Below are 17,870 nucleotides of genomic sequence, written 5' to 3' on the forward strand. Positions count from 1 at the left end.
AGTGGCTACACCAGTTATGCTGATCAGCATCTGCCAGTGCAGATCTGCAATGCCAAGGTATTCTGCTTCCTCCTGACACTCCCTCAGGAAATCTGTAAGATACCTTTGGTGGGACAGAAAACACCGTTGAAATTTCCACCGTTGAAATTGGTACCTCATGACTGTGCTGTCAGTTATGCAGGAGTGAAAGTGCAAGCAAGAGGAGTTTGTCAAAAGGTGCCTCCTCCATGTCGCTGGGTCTGCTAACTGGGAACGCAAGGACCAAAATGACTGCTCAGCAGGTTGTATTGTCAGGCTGCTCAAACTACTGCTCACCCTGCACATTACAAGAAAAGTTTTCCCACAGTGCATCATGGCCCTAGGGCGAGAGTGGACACATTTCAGGAGGGCACTAGGAACTCTGGTATATGGTTACTTTGACTTGGCTCTGTGCACTGAAGTGTGGATGCTAGATCCTTAAGTTCAAGCATGGATTAGAGAAGTCTTTTAATGTAGGGTTAAAACACAATGTAGATGCTCAGGCCCAGGGTTCCCTAATACAGGTCAGTCAACTGGAGTTCCACTAACCTTAGGACTACAATGCAGTATAGACATGTCCATAGTGATGTGTTAAGATCATACCTTGTGAAACCCAAAGATGACTGACTTAAAATGCTTCTGAGACAGTGTTTTCCCAGGAAGTACTCTGGTTTCTGTTGATACAAGATCTCAATACCTAGGGATCCCTATTTGGACCATTAGCTTTCCCACCTTTAAAGCTCTCTGCCACAACCAAGATCCTAGCTGAGAACTGGACAAGATTCAACCATGTATTTCTTGATCTGGTTGTTAAACCAATATAAAAGCAGGATGGAAAGTGATTTATTCTTTTCTTTCATGTGGCAACTTGAAAAGCAACATAAAAGGTCGACGTTCAAGTTTGTCAACCATTCTGTGGCTTGTAGTGACATGGTGTGAACCAAGGTTGTCCCTCCAGAGAAGGATCTTAGAGGACAGCAGTTGACTAGGTGTTCTATAGTTCGGATATCTTCTCCACATTCACATAGTGGTTTGTCCTTCTTCTTCTAGTTGTATAGTAGATAGTTGCATCACCTGTGTGAGGTTCCGACATGGTTCACTGTGATCCATATCTTAGATGGCACGGTGAAGCGCAGTTGTTGGTCTGTAATATCCATAATCTGTTCTTGATCCTGCTGTCTTCTCACAGGCTTGGACAGTTGTCTTTTGATGATAGTCCCAAGTTTTAAGAGCTTTGTCTGCTACTCAGACAGGGTTCCTGGACCTAACACAGCATCTTCAGGTGGGTTGTGGGGGCAAGTTTAGAAATCTTCATAAATGGGCAAATCTGGATTTGTTTATTGCATTGTCATCGTGTTGTATTATTGCTGCTCCTCTTTGGAGGGATGATGGTGAGATATGTGCAATGACGTGAGACTGTTGTTGACTTCAGCACTCCTGTGACAATTCCCATAGCAGTGAACAATTGCTTGTCAACAAGTTTCTTATATACATTGTCTGTCCATACTAGTGTGCAGTATTCAGCTGCTGAGAAGACAAGGGCCAAGATGGCTGTCTGTAAAGTGTGAGCATCTGCTCCCCTATTGGTCCCAGCTAATTTGTAGATTTTATCATCCTTCGCCTTTATTTTGGCTGTGGTCTTTGTCAGATGTTGTATGTGAGAACCACTTCAAGATATTTCAGGAAATCCTTGTGCCTAAATTTAATTTAGCAGAAAGTGACATTTAGGTGCCTCTTTGCATGGTGGTTGCTCAGATGGAATGCGGAGACAGGTTTGTTTGTTTTTTTTTGTTTGGTTTTTTTAGGTCAGTCTCCATAATCAATAATACTCCCCAGTTTTTTCAGAGCTTCTGTGATGCATTTCTCTTGGGTAAAAGTGCTCACTTGGATGGTAAATGTGAGATCATCCGCTGTCCAAAAATCTGTGTCTGGGTCAGTGGCATATTGCTGATACAAATATTAAAGAGTGATAGTGCCAAAATAAATAACTGTGGGAGCCTGTTGTTAGTAGACAGGGTCTGCTGGTCTGTTTCATTAGTGTACAGAAATCTTTCAGTTGGTGACATGACTGTCAGTACATGTAGTGTTGTTCTGCATACACTATTTTGGCAATTTCTAAGCAGACCATCCTGTCAAACCATTTTGCATGCTGAGGATAGGGCCACAAAGTTCACTGTTCATTTTGAGCTTACTTTGATAGCCAGCTTCCATGTAGGTTGTCAGTGTGATTACCTGATTGCAGGTGCTTTGTCCCAGGCTAAATCTGGATTACTCCGTAGGGTTGTAGTCCTCAAAGATGGTTGTAAGTCTCTGGAGTAAGAGTCTTTCCAAGATATTGTATGTTATGCATAGTAATAATATTAGCCAGTAGATTTTCAGAATGCAGGCTTCTGTCTCTGGTTTCTGGGTGGCAGTGAGCTTTGCTTGCTTCCATGCCATTTGGCCAAGGCTGTGCATGTTGGTAAAGAAGGGTGTCAGCCAGTCATGGCTATGCTTATCTAGGCTTTTCAGAAATTCTGGGAAGATACTGTCTGGGCCTGCAGTCTTGCGTAGATTGTTGAGAGTTATGGCCTTATCCACTTCTTTTCTAGTTAATGGCTTTGATGGATTCAGTGTTGTTGGGCATGGAGCGATGAAGCTCTTTCTTCACTTTACTTTTGTGATGATTTATTTGAGCCGTGGAATTCTGGGTGGCGGTGGCATCGGCTGTGATAGGTGGCACTCTGCTTTGAGGAGGATTAGGACCACCAAGTTTACAGAGAAGCCTCCAGATTTTCCTATTTGAGTGGGTAAAATCTAGGCTCTGTGAGGCTTTTGCCCATCTGTCTCATCTAGTGGAATTAAGTGATTTCAGGAGAACGGTTGTAGTGGTGGGGTTACCCATTGTCCTGTACTCCTTTAGGAGTGCCTCACTGTCTGCCAACCAGCAGGGAGTGTAGGTTTTCCTGTAGCCATGGGAGATATTCCTTTTTGCGGCCACTTTAAGGAAAAAGAAAAGGAGTACTTGTGGCACCTTAGAGACTAACCAATTTATTTGAGTTAGTCTCTAAGGTGCCACAAGTACTCCTTTTCTTTTTGCGAATACAGACTAACACGGCTGTTACTCTGAAACCTGTCACTTTAAGGAAGTGAACCTGTTGTAGTTGGCTACATTTGCAGGTATTCGGTGAACCACTTGTTCTGTGTAGTTGTTCCTGTCAGGCTTCCTAAGGTTCCAGTGTGGCTTCAGTAGTGATGTGATTAGAGGGACTTGGGAGACCAACATGTATGGCTTATTATCTCTCCATACTGCTTGTTCTTCAAATGATGTTTTTTTCCAAAATGAGCAAAGCTGCCCCCAATAAATCATGAGAAGCATTCTTATGGGGAAATTATAATGTTCTGTTTTATGCCATATGTGTTTGTATACCATGTTCATCACTGTAGTTTCTGAGAGCCTTCCAGTAGTACAGTAAGCAATGGAACTAGTATCTGTTACATCGTTTGTTTTTCTCATCCTCTCCCTAGAGGGAGAAGCGTGCACAGCAGAGTGTCTTGATCTTTTCTCAGTATAAATGTACTGTTGCTATGTGAGTGTTAAAGACAGCAAGGTCAAAAAAATGCACCTTGCACTTAGATGGAAAGTGGTGAAGTTTGTGATGGTGGTCCTGAGTTCCAGGGGAGTTCATTGCACAGTCTCGGTCCCTACCTTAGGAGAAAGTTCTGGTCCCACACAGATAAGCTTTACACTTCTTGTTGAAAGTCCCACTGTGCCAGAACAGCACAGTTGTTCCCTGTAGTCTTTATCTTAGAGCTTTAGGTGATTTTTTAGATATTCAGGACACAGGTCATAGAATGGTTTGATTTGTGGTTATAGCTTGAGACAAAATAAATGCATTGGGTGGGTCATACTTCTCACTGGTCACTTTGCTTTATTGCATTTACGCCAAGGATGAATTTGGTCTGCTTTGACAAAGTTTGTTATGTTGGATAAATCTGTAAAATCTTGCCCGTGTCTGACTGTGGGGAAAGAAAATCTTTTTCCAAAGAAGAGCATTTAAATGTTGAACAACAAAAGCTTTCAAAATCCTAACACAACTGCCACCAAGAGATCTAGTCAGCATTATGGGGGAACTACACAGCCATAGAGCCATTTGAGAGTATTCCTGCAATGTGCTCTACCTTGGGTTATGTTAGAAGACCACTTGGAAGATTCAGCTAGTATAAAATGCAGCACTCCACCATCTTGGTAGTATGTATTAGCATGAAAAATCACCTGTGCTTCATGAACTGTACTGATTTCCTTTTGTGGTGAATCGTTAGTATAGATTTTGTGTTGTTTACTGCCATCTTGTTCCAGAAAGTGTTCTGATGGTGAGAAGAGTGTTGCAGAAATGTTTGTATTTACAAATGCTAGTAGAGAACACTGCCTTATTTCGATTTTGAGTTTCTGCACTTGGAACAGGAAAAACAGTATTTTAGATTCTGTAGCTAGCACTTCAACCCTCATTTTTGCTGCTTCAAAATTTCTTATTTCTTGAGTCAGAAAATGTTAGTTTCTGTTTTACCCAGCTTAATTATCCCGGTTGCTATAATTGTGACACTGTATTCTCAAATGGAAAACTTGAAAAGAAGTTTTTTAGTAGCAAGATTTCAGCTCAGGATTTGCACAGGTATCTTTTGCCAACCAACAAGCCCATACCAAACCACACATGTACAAACATAACTAAGAAGCTTGTATACATTGCAGCTATCTTTTCTGCTGTTGTACTCCACTCTTAGAAATTCCTTTTTAAATTAAGGTTTCCACTCCACCTTCATTTTCCACAGATTACACACAGTGAGGAGGATTTTTCATTATGTGAACTCAGATTGTTTTGCTTAGCAAAATGGGCATTTTTCTTCTAACATATATGTATGTTATTGGGAAACTGCATTGAGGAAGGTTATTTAATTAAATGACAACTTATTAGAAAGTGAAGCACCTCTAAAAATCAAACTTAAGTGAATTGTTCTATATTTTTCTTCTGTTCAGCTTAATCTTGCTCCAGAAGGGCAGTTCCTGTTCACAGGGGACTGTTTCAAAACATGCTAGGTGTAATAAATGTGTGAAACATTTGCTTGCTTACCTTTATTTTTTGGCCCCAATCATGACAAGGAGCAGTATCTACTGACTCCAGCAACTTCTGTTGCATCTTCCCTCCTTTCTGAAAATCAAATGTAAATACAATAAAACCAGCTAAAAATAACTCATTTTATTAATACAATACACAAATGCAGGTGGGTAGGATGAAGGCCAGGCAAGAATACTTGAACTCCTGCAAGATGACAGGATTATTCTGCCTTTTACTGGACGTCTGTCAGTATTTGTTATCTTTGAACATCAGTGGCTTTCTGATCACACAGGCATTTCTTGTTTTTAAAACAGTTCCTTTTGCAGTGGCCTCTTTGATTGCTGAGATTGATCTGATACCTGGAGCTTCTCTTTGTTGCTCCTGGTGTTTTAGTTATTAGTGTTTCTTACAACTGGTAGAACAGGAGCTCTGTCAGTAGTGTTCTAGATCAGAGGTTCTCAACCTTTTCTTTCTGAGCCTCCCCCCCTCCCCCCCCCCAAACATGCGATTAAAAACTCCACGGCCCACCTGTGCCACAATAACTGATTTTCTGCATATAAAAGCCAGGATCAACATTAGCAAGCAGGGCAGTTGCCTCGGGCCCCATGAAGCTACATTGGTCAGGCTTCAGCTTCAGCCCCGGGTGGCAGGGCTCAGGGATCGGGGCTTCAGCTTTCTGCCCTGGGCCCCAGTGAGTCTCATGCTGGTCCTGCTTGGAGGCCCCCCTGAAACCTGCTCGAGTCACCCTAGGAGGCCCCAGATCCCTGGTTGAGAACCACTGCCATACTACTTTTTGTTTGGGTGTTTTGTTTTTCTCATGAGACTTTTAGGGTGATTATGACATGTAACCTTGGTGAAAATGATAGAAATGTTATATTGCCTGCTTTATGTTTTGGAATTTAACATTCTTCCCCATTTGCAATTGGGGTAAATTGTACGACATTTTTGTCATAGTATGCTTATAAAATATTTCAGTACTGGTGCTTCTGTGACTGTTATTAATTTGCAAATTTTTTCTCTTGCTGATTATCCTAGTGCCACTCTTTAATGTCCTCAAGCAGAATTCTGAGTGGAATACTTAATTGTGACAAACTAAGTATGTTAATGTGCCCATGAAACACTGAAAGGCTCCTGCATTTTGAAGTCTTTGCAGTTGTCCAATTTTCTCTACCTTTCTGGGTCTGGTTGAAATCCTTTGTCACTAAGTATATGTGTGTCCTGCATAACTAATCTCATTCAAACCAATTTGGCATGTGTTCCTTTTGATTTTGTTAAGGCTTTTTCCTTTGGCTTGCTTCCGATCACTCTGTAGTCTTTTACTGTGTTCTTATTTTCTCCCCAAATCATATCATCAGTATGTTTACCCTGTCCAGATCTTTAGAAATCTGGGACATGTAGCTTTGGTGTACCACAGGTGCATTCAGTCCCAAATGGAAGTTTCTTAAACTCACACCTTCTAAAAAGAAAGTTGAAGATGCAGAGTTTTGCACATTTTCTATCTAGTTGGACTTGTCATAACCCTTGTTATGCATTCCGAACTTTTAGACATGATCTTCCTTCAACTGTTCCCATGGTATAGCGCTCTGTCTGGCCTTATTCAGAGGTTTTGAGTCATTATAGGAACGTAAAATTTGTCATACTGGACCAGACCCAAGGTCCATCCAGTCCATTATCCTGTCTCTGACAGTGGTCACTACCAGATGCATCGGAGGAAGGGATAAGAACTTGCAATAGACAGATATGGGATAATTTCTCTTTCCCCACCTCCTGAAAAGCACTCATCTGGGACTCTAATAGTTACTGTATATTTGTAATTGCTGTAGTATCTAGGAACCCTAGTCATGGACCATGACCCCATTATGTTAGCTAGGCACCATACAAATATAGAAAATGACAGTCCCTGCCCCAAAGAGCTTAGAGTCTAGAGACTGGCTTAAGCTATCTCGTAGAATTTATTGTAATTTAATTATGATAACACCAGTAATTCTTGATATCCACATAACTATCAAGTCCTTTCTTGAGTCTTTAATTCTTGGCCTAAACAACTTCCTGTGGCAATGATTAATTACATGTTGTGTGAAAAAGTATTTCCTTTGATTGGTTCTTAATGTCCCACTTTTTAATTTCATTGAATGTCTCCTTTATCCTGGGCTATGAGACAGGGAGAAAAAAAGCTCCAGATCTACCTTCTCAATGCCATTCATTATTTTATATACTTGTGTCATGTGCCCTCTTACTAATTTGCTTTCTAAGGCAAACAATCCCAAACTTTTCAATCTCTTCATGGACTTTTCTCATGCCTTTGATAATTCTTGTGCTCCTCCCTGATATCCCTTTAGTTCTGCAATATCCTTTTTGAACTGGAGTGACCAGTTCTGCACATGGTATTAAAGAAGAGACTGCACCATTGATTTTAAAATAAAGACATTATAGTACTTTGTATTATTCACAATCGCGATTCTTATGTATACTAGCATCTTGTTAGTTCAATACACATCTGTTGTTGAAATTTTTTTTTTTGTAATTGAGCTACCTACAGTGATGCCCTGGTCTCTGTCTCAAGTTGATACAGTTAATCTAGAACCCTATATGGTGTATGAATAGTTCCCTCCAATGTGCATTACTTTGTATTTATTGACACTGAATTTCATTTGCCATCATGGTGCTCATTCACCTAGCTTGTTTAGGTCTCTCTGAAGTTCCTCACAGTCATCTCTGGTCCTGAGTAACCTGAATAACTTCTGTCATCTGCAAATTTTGCTACCTCATTACTTTCTCTACTTTCTGGGTCATGTAATTTGTCTTTTTATAATGGGGTCCATGTTGTCTGAATCTGCTCAATAACATTTAATTTTACTATCTGGTTATGTTCAGGTTTTTATCTTCTATTGGTGCTGCAGACACTTTATGTGGTGTATATATTATAGGCAGCACGTTGGGACCTCTATCACTGTGATGTTTTACATCCTTAATGCATCCCAGTCCATTAAACACTTCATCACATAATTTGAGAACATGTTTTGCATCCTGCTGAGTAGATAAGCTATGCACATATTTGCTCGTCTGCGTTTGTAGAATACTGTCCAACCCAAGCACATATGGAACTTCCTGTTGAACTATTTTAAACTCCCTGAGTGATAGCCGTCCTTACACAGACATACTGGTGTGGTGTTACCACTTGGGATAATTTTTGTACCTGCCATATGAAAAATGGTTGGCATTTTAAGAATTATAATATTGGCATTAACTAATCTTTTTATATATGATTGCTATGTGTATGTTGCACATAACTCCATTCTTTTTAAATTCACTTGTCATTCATTTTATTTCTAATTTCACAAACCAATCTGTTAGGGAACCTTACTTTATAAAACGTATTAAGTTAAGCAATAAACAACTCCTGTTTCTGTGTTACCAGAAATTTGCACTCCAACTGTATGTTCATTAAATGTATTTTGCTTTTGTATTTGTGCTGAGAGTAACACACATTTGTGAACTAGTTGTTTTTGTTGCATATATTACTGAGCACCCGTTCAGACACTTGTGTCACGATTTCCTGTTTATTGCAAACGAATCTAGTTCCTGCTGCTTGTTTACTCTTTTATGCTGTCTTTAACGTCTTGGTATGTATTTTTAATAAAAAAAAAAGTGAAATAATTGGAGTGCATCTAATACCCTGTCATGAGGGAAGTACAGTTTTCATTAGCCCTACAAATATCCACTGTCCTTTGCAAAATCCAGTCCATTTTTCATCATAACTTTTCTTTGGTCTGGTTACTGGTTTTATCAAAAATAATTCAGTCATTCCTAGTCCACCTGTTGACAGGTCCAATTCTCATGACTTAGCTTTACTACATAGGCCTGTAATGGTCAACTGACTCACCTAGGAGTTGGTTTTGAAAATATGCCTTTCCCAGGTGATATACTTGCATCGATCAGAGTATTCTTCAAATATTTGAATGACATTTTCAAGCTGTCTTATACTTCCTTCAAGCTCCCACAGAAAAGTATTATAGATCTCAAATGCCTCAAGGCCTTTCACTTGCAGCAGTTGTGGAGGGATTCACCCTATCTAGTTTCTCTTTAATACCATTAGCTTCCAAGAAAACTTGGGCCATGTCTGTGCTAGGAAGTTATACTATTTTAACTAATATACTAATATAGTCTAAAGTGGTATAATCTCCCTACTGTGAAGGCAGTTTTATTGGTATAAAGATGCTTTAAAATTATAGCTTTTCCCATGTGGGAAGGGGAATAATTTCACTGATATAAGGCACCTTTATACTACAACTACATCTACACTAGGGTTTGTAGATCTTTGACTATTGGTTAAAACTGATATAATTATACTGGCATAATTTACAACCGCTACTACAGCTTTCTTCAATTCGGTCAGGATCCCTTACAGATTGAGTGGTGTATACTTCATTTACTCCATTTTTTACAAGGTTTAATTTACTTCTGACCCCATGTAATAAGGCTGTGCTGACTGGTAAGAGACTGAAACTTTATCACCTGACATGGGTCAGAGTTACGAGAGGTTAAAACCCCTGTTAAATGGCAGGGTCACCACCCATTACTCCAGTGGTTACTGTTACAATGGGGGAAGATCCTATCAAGGGTTTAATACAGAAATACTAACCACTCTTAATTGTCATAGTACATTCTGCCATGTTACTCTCATCTCTAGATTTGAGGATATGTAGACATTATTCTGAAGTGTGCCTAAAGATTTAAAAATAGTTGTTTAATAAGTCTCAATATATGATGCTTCCTTGAAGCGCTTTCACAATACAGCATGAGTAGGGCTGGTTAATTCTTACAGAAAAAAAATGTAAAAGTCATAATTTCAGTTTAAAGAAACTCATGGCATGGTATTTTAGTAACTGCTTATCCATAGGTGTCAATAATAATTATTAAATGTGTACAGTTAGCAAAACACCAAATTAATGTAAAGGGCCAAATATGGTCACAAAATAATAGAAAAGTTTTGCTCAGTAGCATGTTGATTGGAGTGAATAAGACTAACATAGGAACAAAAACACTGACGTTCACTTTTGCCAATGGTTGTGATAAACATCCAACCTTAACCATGATAATCAATACTAAATACAGGCAGTGCTGCAATCATTGTGTGTTTTGCTTCTGTGATATTAATCATATTCTGTGATTTCTTGTTTTATGGGCAAAATTAACATTTTTGCAGTGTAGAAGTGGAAGAAATACCAGATTAAAAATGCCTCTGAACAATCTATCCCCATCTTCAATTAATTGTTAAAATAGCAACAATAAAATAGAACAGTGAAAAATTTACCCTATTGCTGCTTTATTTGGCAAACATTATTTTAAATCCCATACTAGGTTGAACTACAAAAGTATTGAACAGTGGGGTTAATATTTCCAATTAAAACATAATAATCCTATACATTGTTTAAAACCCTCCTGTTGCGTACCCTTGAGTGCCTATGTGGATCTGCAGCTCTTTTTTAAACACAATTTAGTACTCTCTGTGGGTGGGGATGTTGCATATTTAAAAGTCATACTTCTGTCTGAATGTTTTAACCTTCTGTTTCTTGTAACAATTTAGAAATTAGAAGACCATTTCCCCCCTATTTTTTAGCTTACTTTGCTTTTGCATTTGATTACTTTTTGGTTGGCATTAGTTTCACTGTCTCATTTGCATAATAATTTCTCCCTTTTTATGTGGATCTTTCACACTGTAACAATGGAGAGGAAATATTTTTAAAAACAGGGAAATGGGATTGTAAAACTACAAAAATTGGCATAGGAACTTGGGGCTGGTATAGATTTTAACTAGATTTCAAGTTGACAGTGTCCCTTTCAGCTGCCCTTGGCTCTGCTGCATCACATGGTTTCTTGCATTAGAAACTGTTGTAATCTCTAAAAACACATACTATTGCCTCCCAAACAGTCTCTTGGGCAACTGCAGGCAGTTTCATTGACATAACTGTCTAGTGTATGCTCAGGTGGTGATTGTTCTGCCTGCCCCACCCCCAGGGCCCTTCTCACTGTTTACAAACACACACTGCCTAGGTCACTGCCCAGACATTGCTGATGATGTCATCTAGAAAGCACATGTCTCCCTGCAGCTTCAAAGCTTGCAAATTTCTCCCAGCAGGGTGGCATAAAGTGCAGTTTGAAGGGGCAGGGGTTCAGCTTGTACCCTACTGATGAAGCAGACATCTCCATACATCTTATTCGCTGTTCCCATACTACATGGTTTTGGTTAATCAGAGATTATTGCTCCGCACGTTGCAACCTCCATAAGCAGCTTGGGACCTAGAGCATGCTGGGTAACATGGTTTGTAAACCAACTGCAGACATTTGTGTTGGATAAAATAACTGGCGTGGATTTCTCAGTTTGCTGGACTATAGCTAACCTAGGGTTATAAACTACAGCAGAGAAAACCTGACTTGTCCTTATTCTCAGCGGTATCATATATTACTTCGCTTTAAATGTTTAGTGATGATAATTAGCATTTACATATCAAGGACAGCTGATTAGTTTTGATCTTTTTTTAATAACTAATGACATATATATTTTTGGAATTTATTTTAAATTTTTTCCCACCTATGTTGTGGTTTCAACACCAAGTAGATTAGTACAGAAGCATGATGCAGATTAGAGGGTCTGGTTTAAAAACCCCTGCCAAAAAGAACCAAAAACAAATTGAAACTGAGTATGCAAGCAAACTAGAGGAAGGAGACATGTTTATTTGTGTCTTTTAAATTACTTTAAACACTGCCTAAATATTATCACACCTTTTGATTTTAGATTTTTGTTCTGTTTTTTAAGATAGTTAAAATCTGTATTGTGAAGGCTAAAATTCCTGCCTTCAGAGAAAAGTGCTATTTTTCTAAAGTTCTGTAAAATTAATTTCTTGAAAATAAAAATATTCTGGGATGACATTTTTTGATTTTGCTGGATATCAAGTCTTTGCAACAACATATAGATGTTTAAGTGTGCAAATGGCAATTTTTTTCTATTAAAGGAGAGATTTCCATACCAGACCTCACCCCGTTGGATTTTTTTATAGATTTGTTTAGAATTACACCCATAATTTTAACTTTAAAAATCTTGCCTTTCACTAAAATCTGCCATTTGCAAAGCAAACCATTAGACTATGGCCTCAGTCCTGCAAAGACTTAAACAAGTAAGCATGAGAGTAGTTCCATTAGTTAATGGAATCACTCGCACACTTAAAATGAAACGTGTCCATAACTCTCAGCAGGACTGGGGCCTGTGTTGGGGAGCTGTTATTACTCCTCATAATGGCCTTGCAAGATGATAAGCAGAGGAAAATGTGTGTGTTCCTCAGGGAAAAACTCAAATAATTTAAGAATCATCAAGTTTCTCTTCAGCTCACCCCCATTCTACAAGAGGCCAGTGTAAATGTTTTCTATTTTGTAAACTGTGAAACTGAGAACTGTGAAATAGTATAATTTAAGGATAGAGTGCAACTTCTGAATTTGAAATATATTGTTGTATTAAATCGGATCCATAATGTTATTTATGTGGGTTTATATGTCAATGTTTTTTGTGAATAAAAACAATCTCAATGGAATTATATGAGAGACTTCTGAAACACAGGGATTATTGATAGATCATTATGGTTTGGGGAGCTGTTAACGTCAGTTGCCAATGTGTACTTTTAGGGACTCTTAATGGACAGATCAATTGGGCTGTCTGTAACCCATTCTGTCATGTCAGTGGAAATATGTATTTCTAGAAAATGATACTTTATCTATAAATAGGGTGCATACCTACTGTAAGAATGCATGAGAGAAATCCTCGAGCTTTTCTTAAAATTATTTTTTCCTGTCTTAGTAATACAGGCTTGGAGTGTTATCGATAATACCAACTGTCTATGAAAATATATTGTAAATCATACCCATTGTGTGTTGAGTATAAAACAAGATACTGAAAAAAAATCAGAATTATTTTAATTTAAAAATAGATAGTGTGTCTCTTCTTGGATGAGACCTTATATACCAAGTATCAGTTAGTTCATTTTAAGGTTGAGTGATAAACACTGAAAATAGGGCTCTTTAACGGAATTGCTGACAGATCCTTAATTACAATGATGCTAACAGGTGCTGCTATAATATGTCAGAGTGGATTAGACAACATTCAGCTGCTTTGCAAATCAGGCCCAGGCCAGTGAGGTGCCATTTGCCCACAATTCCAGTTGCCTTCAGTGGGAGTCACACATGCTCAGCCCTCTCAAAAGATTAGCTTCTATATATCTACAGCCCAGATCCTGGCCTAAATAGCCAGGATGAGCATTGGGCAGATGAATCCCCCTCTCCTCCACCCCGATTGTGAAGCAGCTGTGGAATAATTTGAGGTCCCTTATGTAGACCCCCTACGGACAAGAGAATATATGCAGTGATGGATCTTTTGGCCCCACCGATACAGACACCAAGCACAGAACTGCTGAGCTCTGTGCAGAGGGTGTGGCTCCATTGTGTCCAGCTTCTTTGTCCCGTTTGTGGAACAGAATGCAGAACCACAAATGGGAGTCCTGTTGTCATGGGTCCCTCTTTCCCTACAGAGAAGGGGGATGAATTTTTTACTCAGTGACGAAAGCACTGGCAGAAAAATTCCTCCTGTCACCTCATTAAAATAGCTGTTACTAATACATCAGTAAAATGACTTTCTCCTGAATGTTGTGTATAATCTTTTGCAGAGTAGCATACTAGCTACAGGACATTTCAAAAGAGAATTTATGATTGCATTTAGTAATCTATATTCTAATTTAGTGGTTGATATTTAAATAATTTTTCTGTAGAGTCTTCATGCAAAGGAAAAAAAACTTAGTTCAGTTTGTATATTTTTATATTTTCCACAATGTGAGTACTAACTGCTTTTTAATGTTCTTTCTTAACAGTTTTAATTTGTGACTGCTATCCACTATTAAATTAGCATTAATAGATGGAAGGTACAGGTATAAGAGCAATGCAAAATGACCTGTCTGCAGCTGGCCAGTTGGGAATTTACCTGGCTCCTATTCCAACCTTCCTCTTCCCTCCATCCCTGGGTGTAGGTGGTGTGGTGTGGAGGAGGTGGAGCTCCTTTATGGCAACTTTTAGCTGGTATTACATTAAGGACCATAGCCAGCTATTGTAAACTAGAGCATCCCCTAGGCTGCTCTAATTTACATTAGAGCCAGTGGTGGGGCAGGTTGAGAATCAGAAGTCATAACTGCCTCCTTGAAGCCCCTGCTTTGTCTGTACTTAGCATATCTTGATGGAGGAGAAAATCTGTCCTTAAATCCCCAAATATGTGCAAGATTAATCAAAAGAGCTTAATCCTAACCCACTGCAATATATTACTGTATGCCTGACTTTTTTTTTTAATTTGGAACTGGTAATGCACACATCTCTGTGAACATCAGAGTAACAAATATGTGAGTGTCTACGACCTCATTCACTGCTGATGTAAGCAGGCAACTCCACTGGCTTGAAAGGTGTAGCACCTGCCTACACTAGCAGTGAATTTGTTCCTAAGATCACAGAACATTGGCTTGACATTACTTTGCACATAGTATGTAATGTGATTTTTTTAAGCATGTTAGTTAACATATATTCTTAGTATCCACTTTTACAGTTAAATACCTGTTAATTTAAACTTAAAAAAAACTTTAGCTCAAGACTTCAAGTTTTGGACTATATATCGGCTATGCCTTTTAATAAGTGAATTGTGTTTTGGTTAGAGCATGAAAAAATATATTTCCAAATGTATTTTAAGTTCTGTAGTAGAAGCATACCTGTGTCTCTAAACACCTTGACAGATTGCTTAAATATCTAATATTTTCAAACATTCTGTTTGGAAATAAAATGACTGTTAGCCACTATTTCATCAATATCTGGATGTCATCCAACAGCCAAACAAAAATCTCTTGAGGACTTTTAGGATCTTCTGTTGAAGCGTTCGTGGGGATTATATCCGTGTATAAATATAAATAGGCTTTCTCATCAGTGTGCAACATTATGCTGTTAATGATAGAAGCTAAGCAATGTATAGCTCTGTTATCTAAAGTCCCAATTCAGACTTTAAGTACACAGATCTTGTTCTTTTGAAGGCAAAGACAATGCACCTATTTGCATTGTTTAAATGTAGCTACATGTGTCTTAAATTTGTACAACATTTAAATTACATTCCCTTACCAAAATTGCTTTTTCAGCTGGCAGTTCCAATAACACAAACCCTAAAAAGTAGGAAAATCAATAATTAAGATATTCATTACCTGTCCAACACACTTCTCTTCATTTCCTTCTTTGAACTTCACATCTTCCCCTTCTACCAGCTACAGCATCTACCTTCTCACTGTGTGTATTCTTACCAAGAAAATGTCCTGATCAGTGTTTTAATTATAGTTGAATAGAACTAATTTGCAAATGTTTGTATGGGCTTTGAGTATGTAAAGCATTCTGTAAGTGCAAGTGTTTCAAGAGAAGTTTAACATTTGAAGTATTGAATGCAGTTAGCGAGGGCCTGCCTTAATATTTTCATATGGTTATACTTCTGGCCCTTCCTCCTAATATATTAAAACCATGAACAATCCTTAGCGAATGTCATGTTTTATCTGACATCTGCATTGTAAATATAGATGGGAAAGAGATGATGGTAACATATGTAGGAGAAACTTGCATCCTTCTGACATACTTAAAGATACAGCAGAGCTCTCAGTACAATTTTTAAAAAATGGAAGTAACTCCTTTATGAAACAGACTACAGGCAAAACCGTGGCCTGAGTGTGAGGATGCACGTGGGAAAGTTAGTCTCTTTCACACCCGACTTAGCTTCCTCTGGAACTAACAGCAAAATCTCCTGTGTGCTGAGGGAGGAGTCATATTGTTAGGCCTGCTCTGATCCATCCTGCCCTTCAACTGTTGGGAGATATTAGGAGGTGCAGCTGGCATCACCTCATATCTTATGGTAAAGACAGGCTTTCTGTTCATGGTGGTGTATGTATTGTACAATACAAGATAGTTTGTCTTCAGAAATTGAAAAGCTTGATTTAATGTAAGTAGTTCTTGGTAGCAGCCTGAATGTGTGTGGGGGCTGGGGTGGGGGGTAAGCAGGCTCAATGTGTGTGGGGGGGGAAAGCACGAGTCTTGTGCTTGAATCATTACCTTGGTGCACAGAAGCTTAGGTATTTCTATTCTTGTTGTTTTATTTCCTTTTAGTGGTGTTTGGTGGTGAAAAAGAACATCCTGTTTGTGAAAGCATCCATGGAAGGGGGAACAGGGCCTCAAAACCTGTTGAAAGATGCTATTTCTTTTGGACTGGCTGCTCTTTTGTACTAAAAGACTGGTGATGCCTGCTTAATGATGGTGTAGCCCTAGTCAGTTGCCCAGGGTGGTGTGGGACTATACAACTCCTCCTCCTCCTCCCCCCCCCCCCATCAGACTGGAGCTCAACCCAGGATGGTGGCTGGGAGAAATACATCCCTTTGGAAGCATGGCCGGTGACAGCAGTCCCCTTTTAAGGGACAGGTTAGCGTGTCCCTATGCCTCATGGGCATCGAGTGTGAGTTGTCACTGCGGGGCTGAAGCACTTGTCCCGTTGCCTTAAGGAGAAAGGTTTGAGGGTAGGAGGCCAGCGGGCACAGTGCCCTTTCCCTGCGGGGGAGAGGGGGCTGTGCGCTGGACTGTCTCGCCCCGCCCCTGGGCGGCTCGGGACTGGCCTACTTGTGCCTCCCTTGCCCCTGCTGCAGCCTCGGCTAAGGCTGGCCCTTGTCTTCCCTAGCGAGCGCTTCGCCGTTGCTTTCAGCGTGGCTGGAGCTGGCAGCGCAGGCGCCTCGCGGAGCCGCTCCCGCTCCTTCCACGCGCTGCGCTCCGCTCCGCATTTTCCTGACGTCCGGGTGTGTGCCTTATTCTTGGGGCTACCACACTAACTTGTTGAGCTGCGCTGGCCCTAGCGCCTCTTGCCATTGGCCGGTGCGGCATAGCCCCATGGGCGTGCGGGCCGTGTATTGGCCGGGCCGGGCCGTCCATCAGCGAGCGGCGGACTGCGTCAGGTTGGGTTGAGCGGCGTCCCCTTCCCTGCTCAGTGTCTGGCGGCGGCTGCGGCGCCGGTGCGGGCGGAGGGGCGCAGGGAGGGCGGCCCGTTCGCTCGCTCGCTAAGATGGCGGCGGCGGCGGCGGCGGCGGCGGCGGCCGTGGCCCGGCTGGAGGGCCGTGAGTTCGAGTACCTGATGAAGAAGCGCTCGGTGACCATCGGCCGCAACTCGTCGCAGGGCTCGGTGGACGTGAGCATGGGCCACTCCAGCTTCATCTCCCGGCGCCACCTAGAGATCTTCACCGCTGCCCCCCCGCCGCCACCGGCCGGGGCGGACGGGCCGCCGCCGCCTCAGGGGGACGCCGCCGCCGGTGGTGGGGACTTCTACCTGCGCTGCCTTGGCAAGAACGGGGTCTTCGTGGACGGCGTGTTCCAGAGGCGGGGGGCGCCCCCGCTGCAGCTGCCCCGAGTGTGAGTACGGGGGAGCGGGCCGGCTGCAGCCCAACATCCTCTGGGCCGGCCTGGCCGCCCCGGGGAGCGAGCCATCCCCATCGCTCGGGAGCGCTGCCCCTGCCTCTCCGGGGACCCCCTGCTGGAGGGCGGGTGGTGCTGCCTCCGCACGCCGGCTGCCCCGTTTCCATTTTGCTGGCACATGGTGCATGACAGGCAGGGAGTCCTTTCGGTGCAGGGGCCACGCATCATGAACCCCATCGGTACGTCCCCCAGAGCATC

At 41.1% G+C, this 17,870-nt stretch overlaps 2 protein-coding genes across 2 annotated transcripts in view; both read left to right on the forward strand.

Moving 5' to 3' along the window:
* LOC140897955 (uncharacterized) overlaps positions 1-16,479 on the forward strand; it is a 35,226-nt gene extending 18,747 nt beyond the window's left edge. The window contains exon 5 of the mRNA XM_073311262.2: positions 16,326-16,479. Within this exon, the coding sequence (XP_073167363.2) occupies positions 16,326-16,341 (16 nt within the window). The 3' untranslated portion in view covers positions 16,342-16,479. The remainder of the gene's footprint in view (positions 1-16,325) is intronic.
* Positions 16,480-17,150: 671 nt separating this feature from the next.
* The window catches only part of FOXK2 (forkhead box K2), a 64,484-nt gene continuing 63,764 nt past the window's right edge, over positions 17,151-17,870 (forward strand). The window contains exon 1 of the mRNA XM_073311249.2: positions 17,151-17,609. Within this exon, the coding sequence (XP_073167350.2) occupies positions 17,266-17,609 (344 nt within the window). The 5' untranslated portion in view covers positions 17,151-17,265. The remainder of the gene's footprint in view (positions 17,610-17,870) is intronic.

The sequence above is a fragment of the Lepidochelys kempii genome, chromosome 14 (genome assembly GCF_965140285.1).
Source record: "Lepidochelys kempii isolate rLepKem1 chromosome 14, rLepKem1.hap1, whole genome shotgun sequence".
Lineage (NCBI taxonomy): Eukaryota > Metazoa > Chordata > Testudines > Cheloniidae > Lepidochelys > Lepidochelys kempii.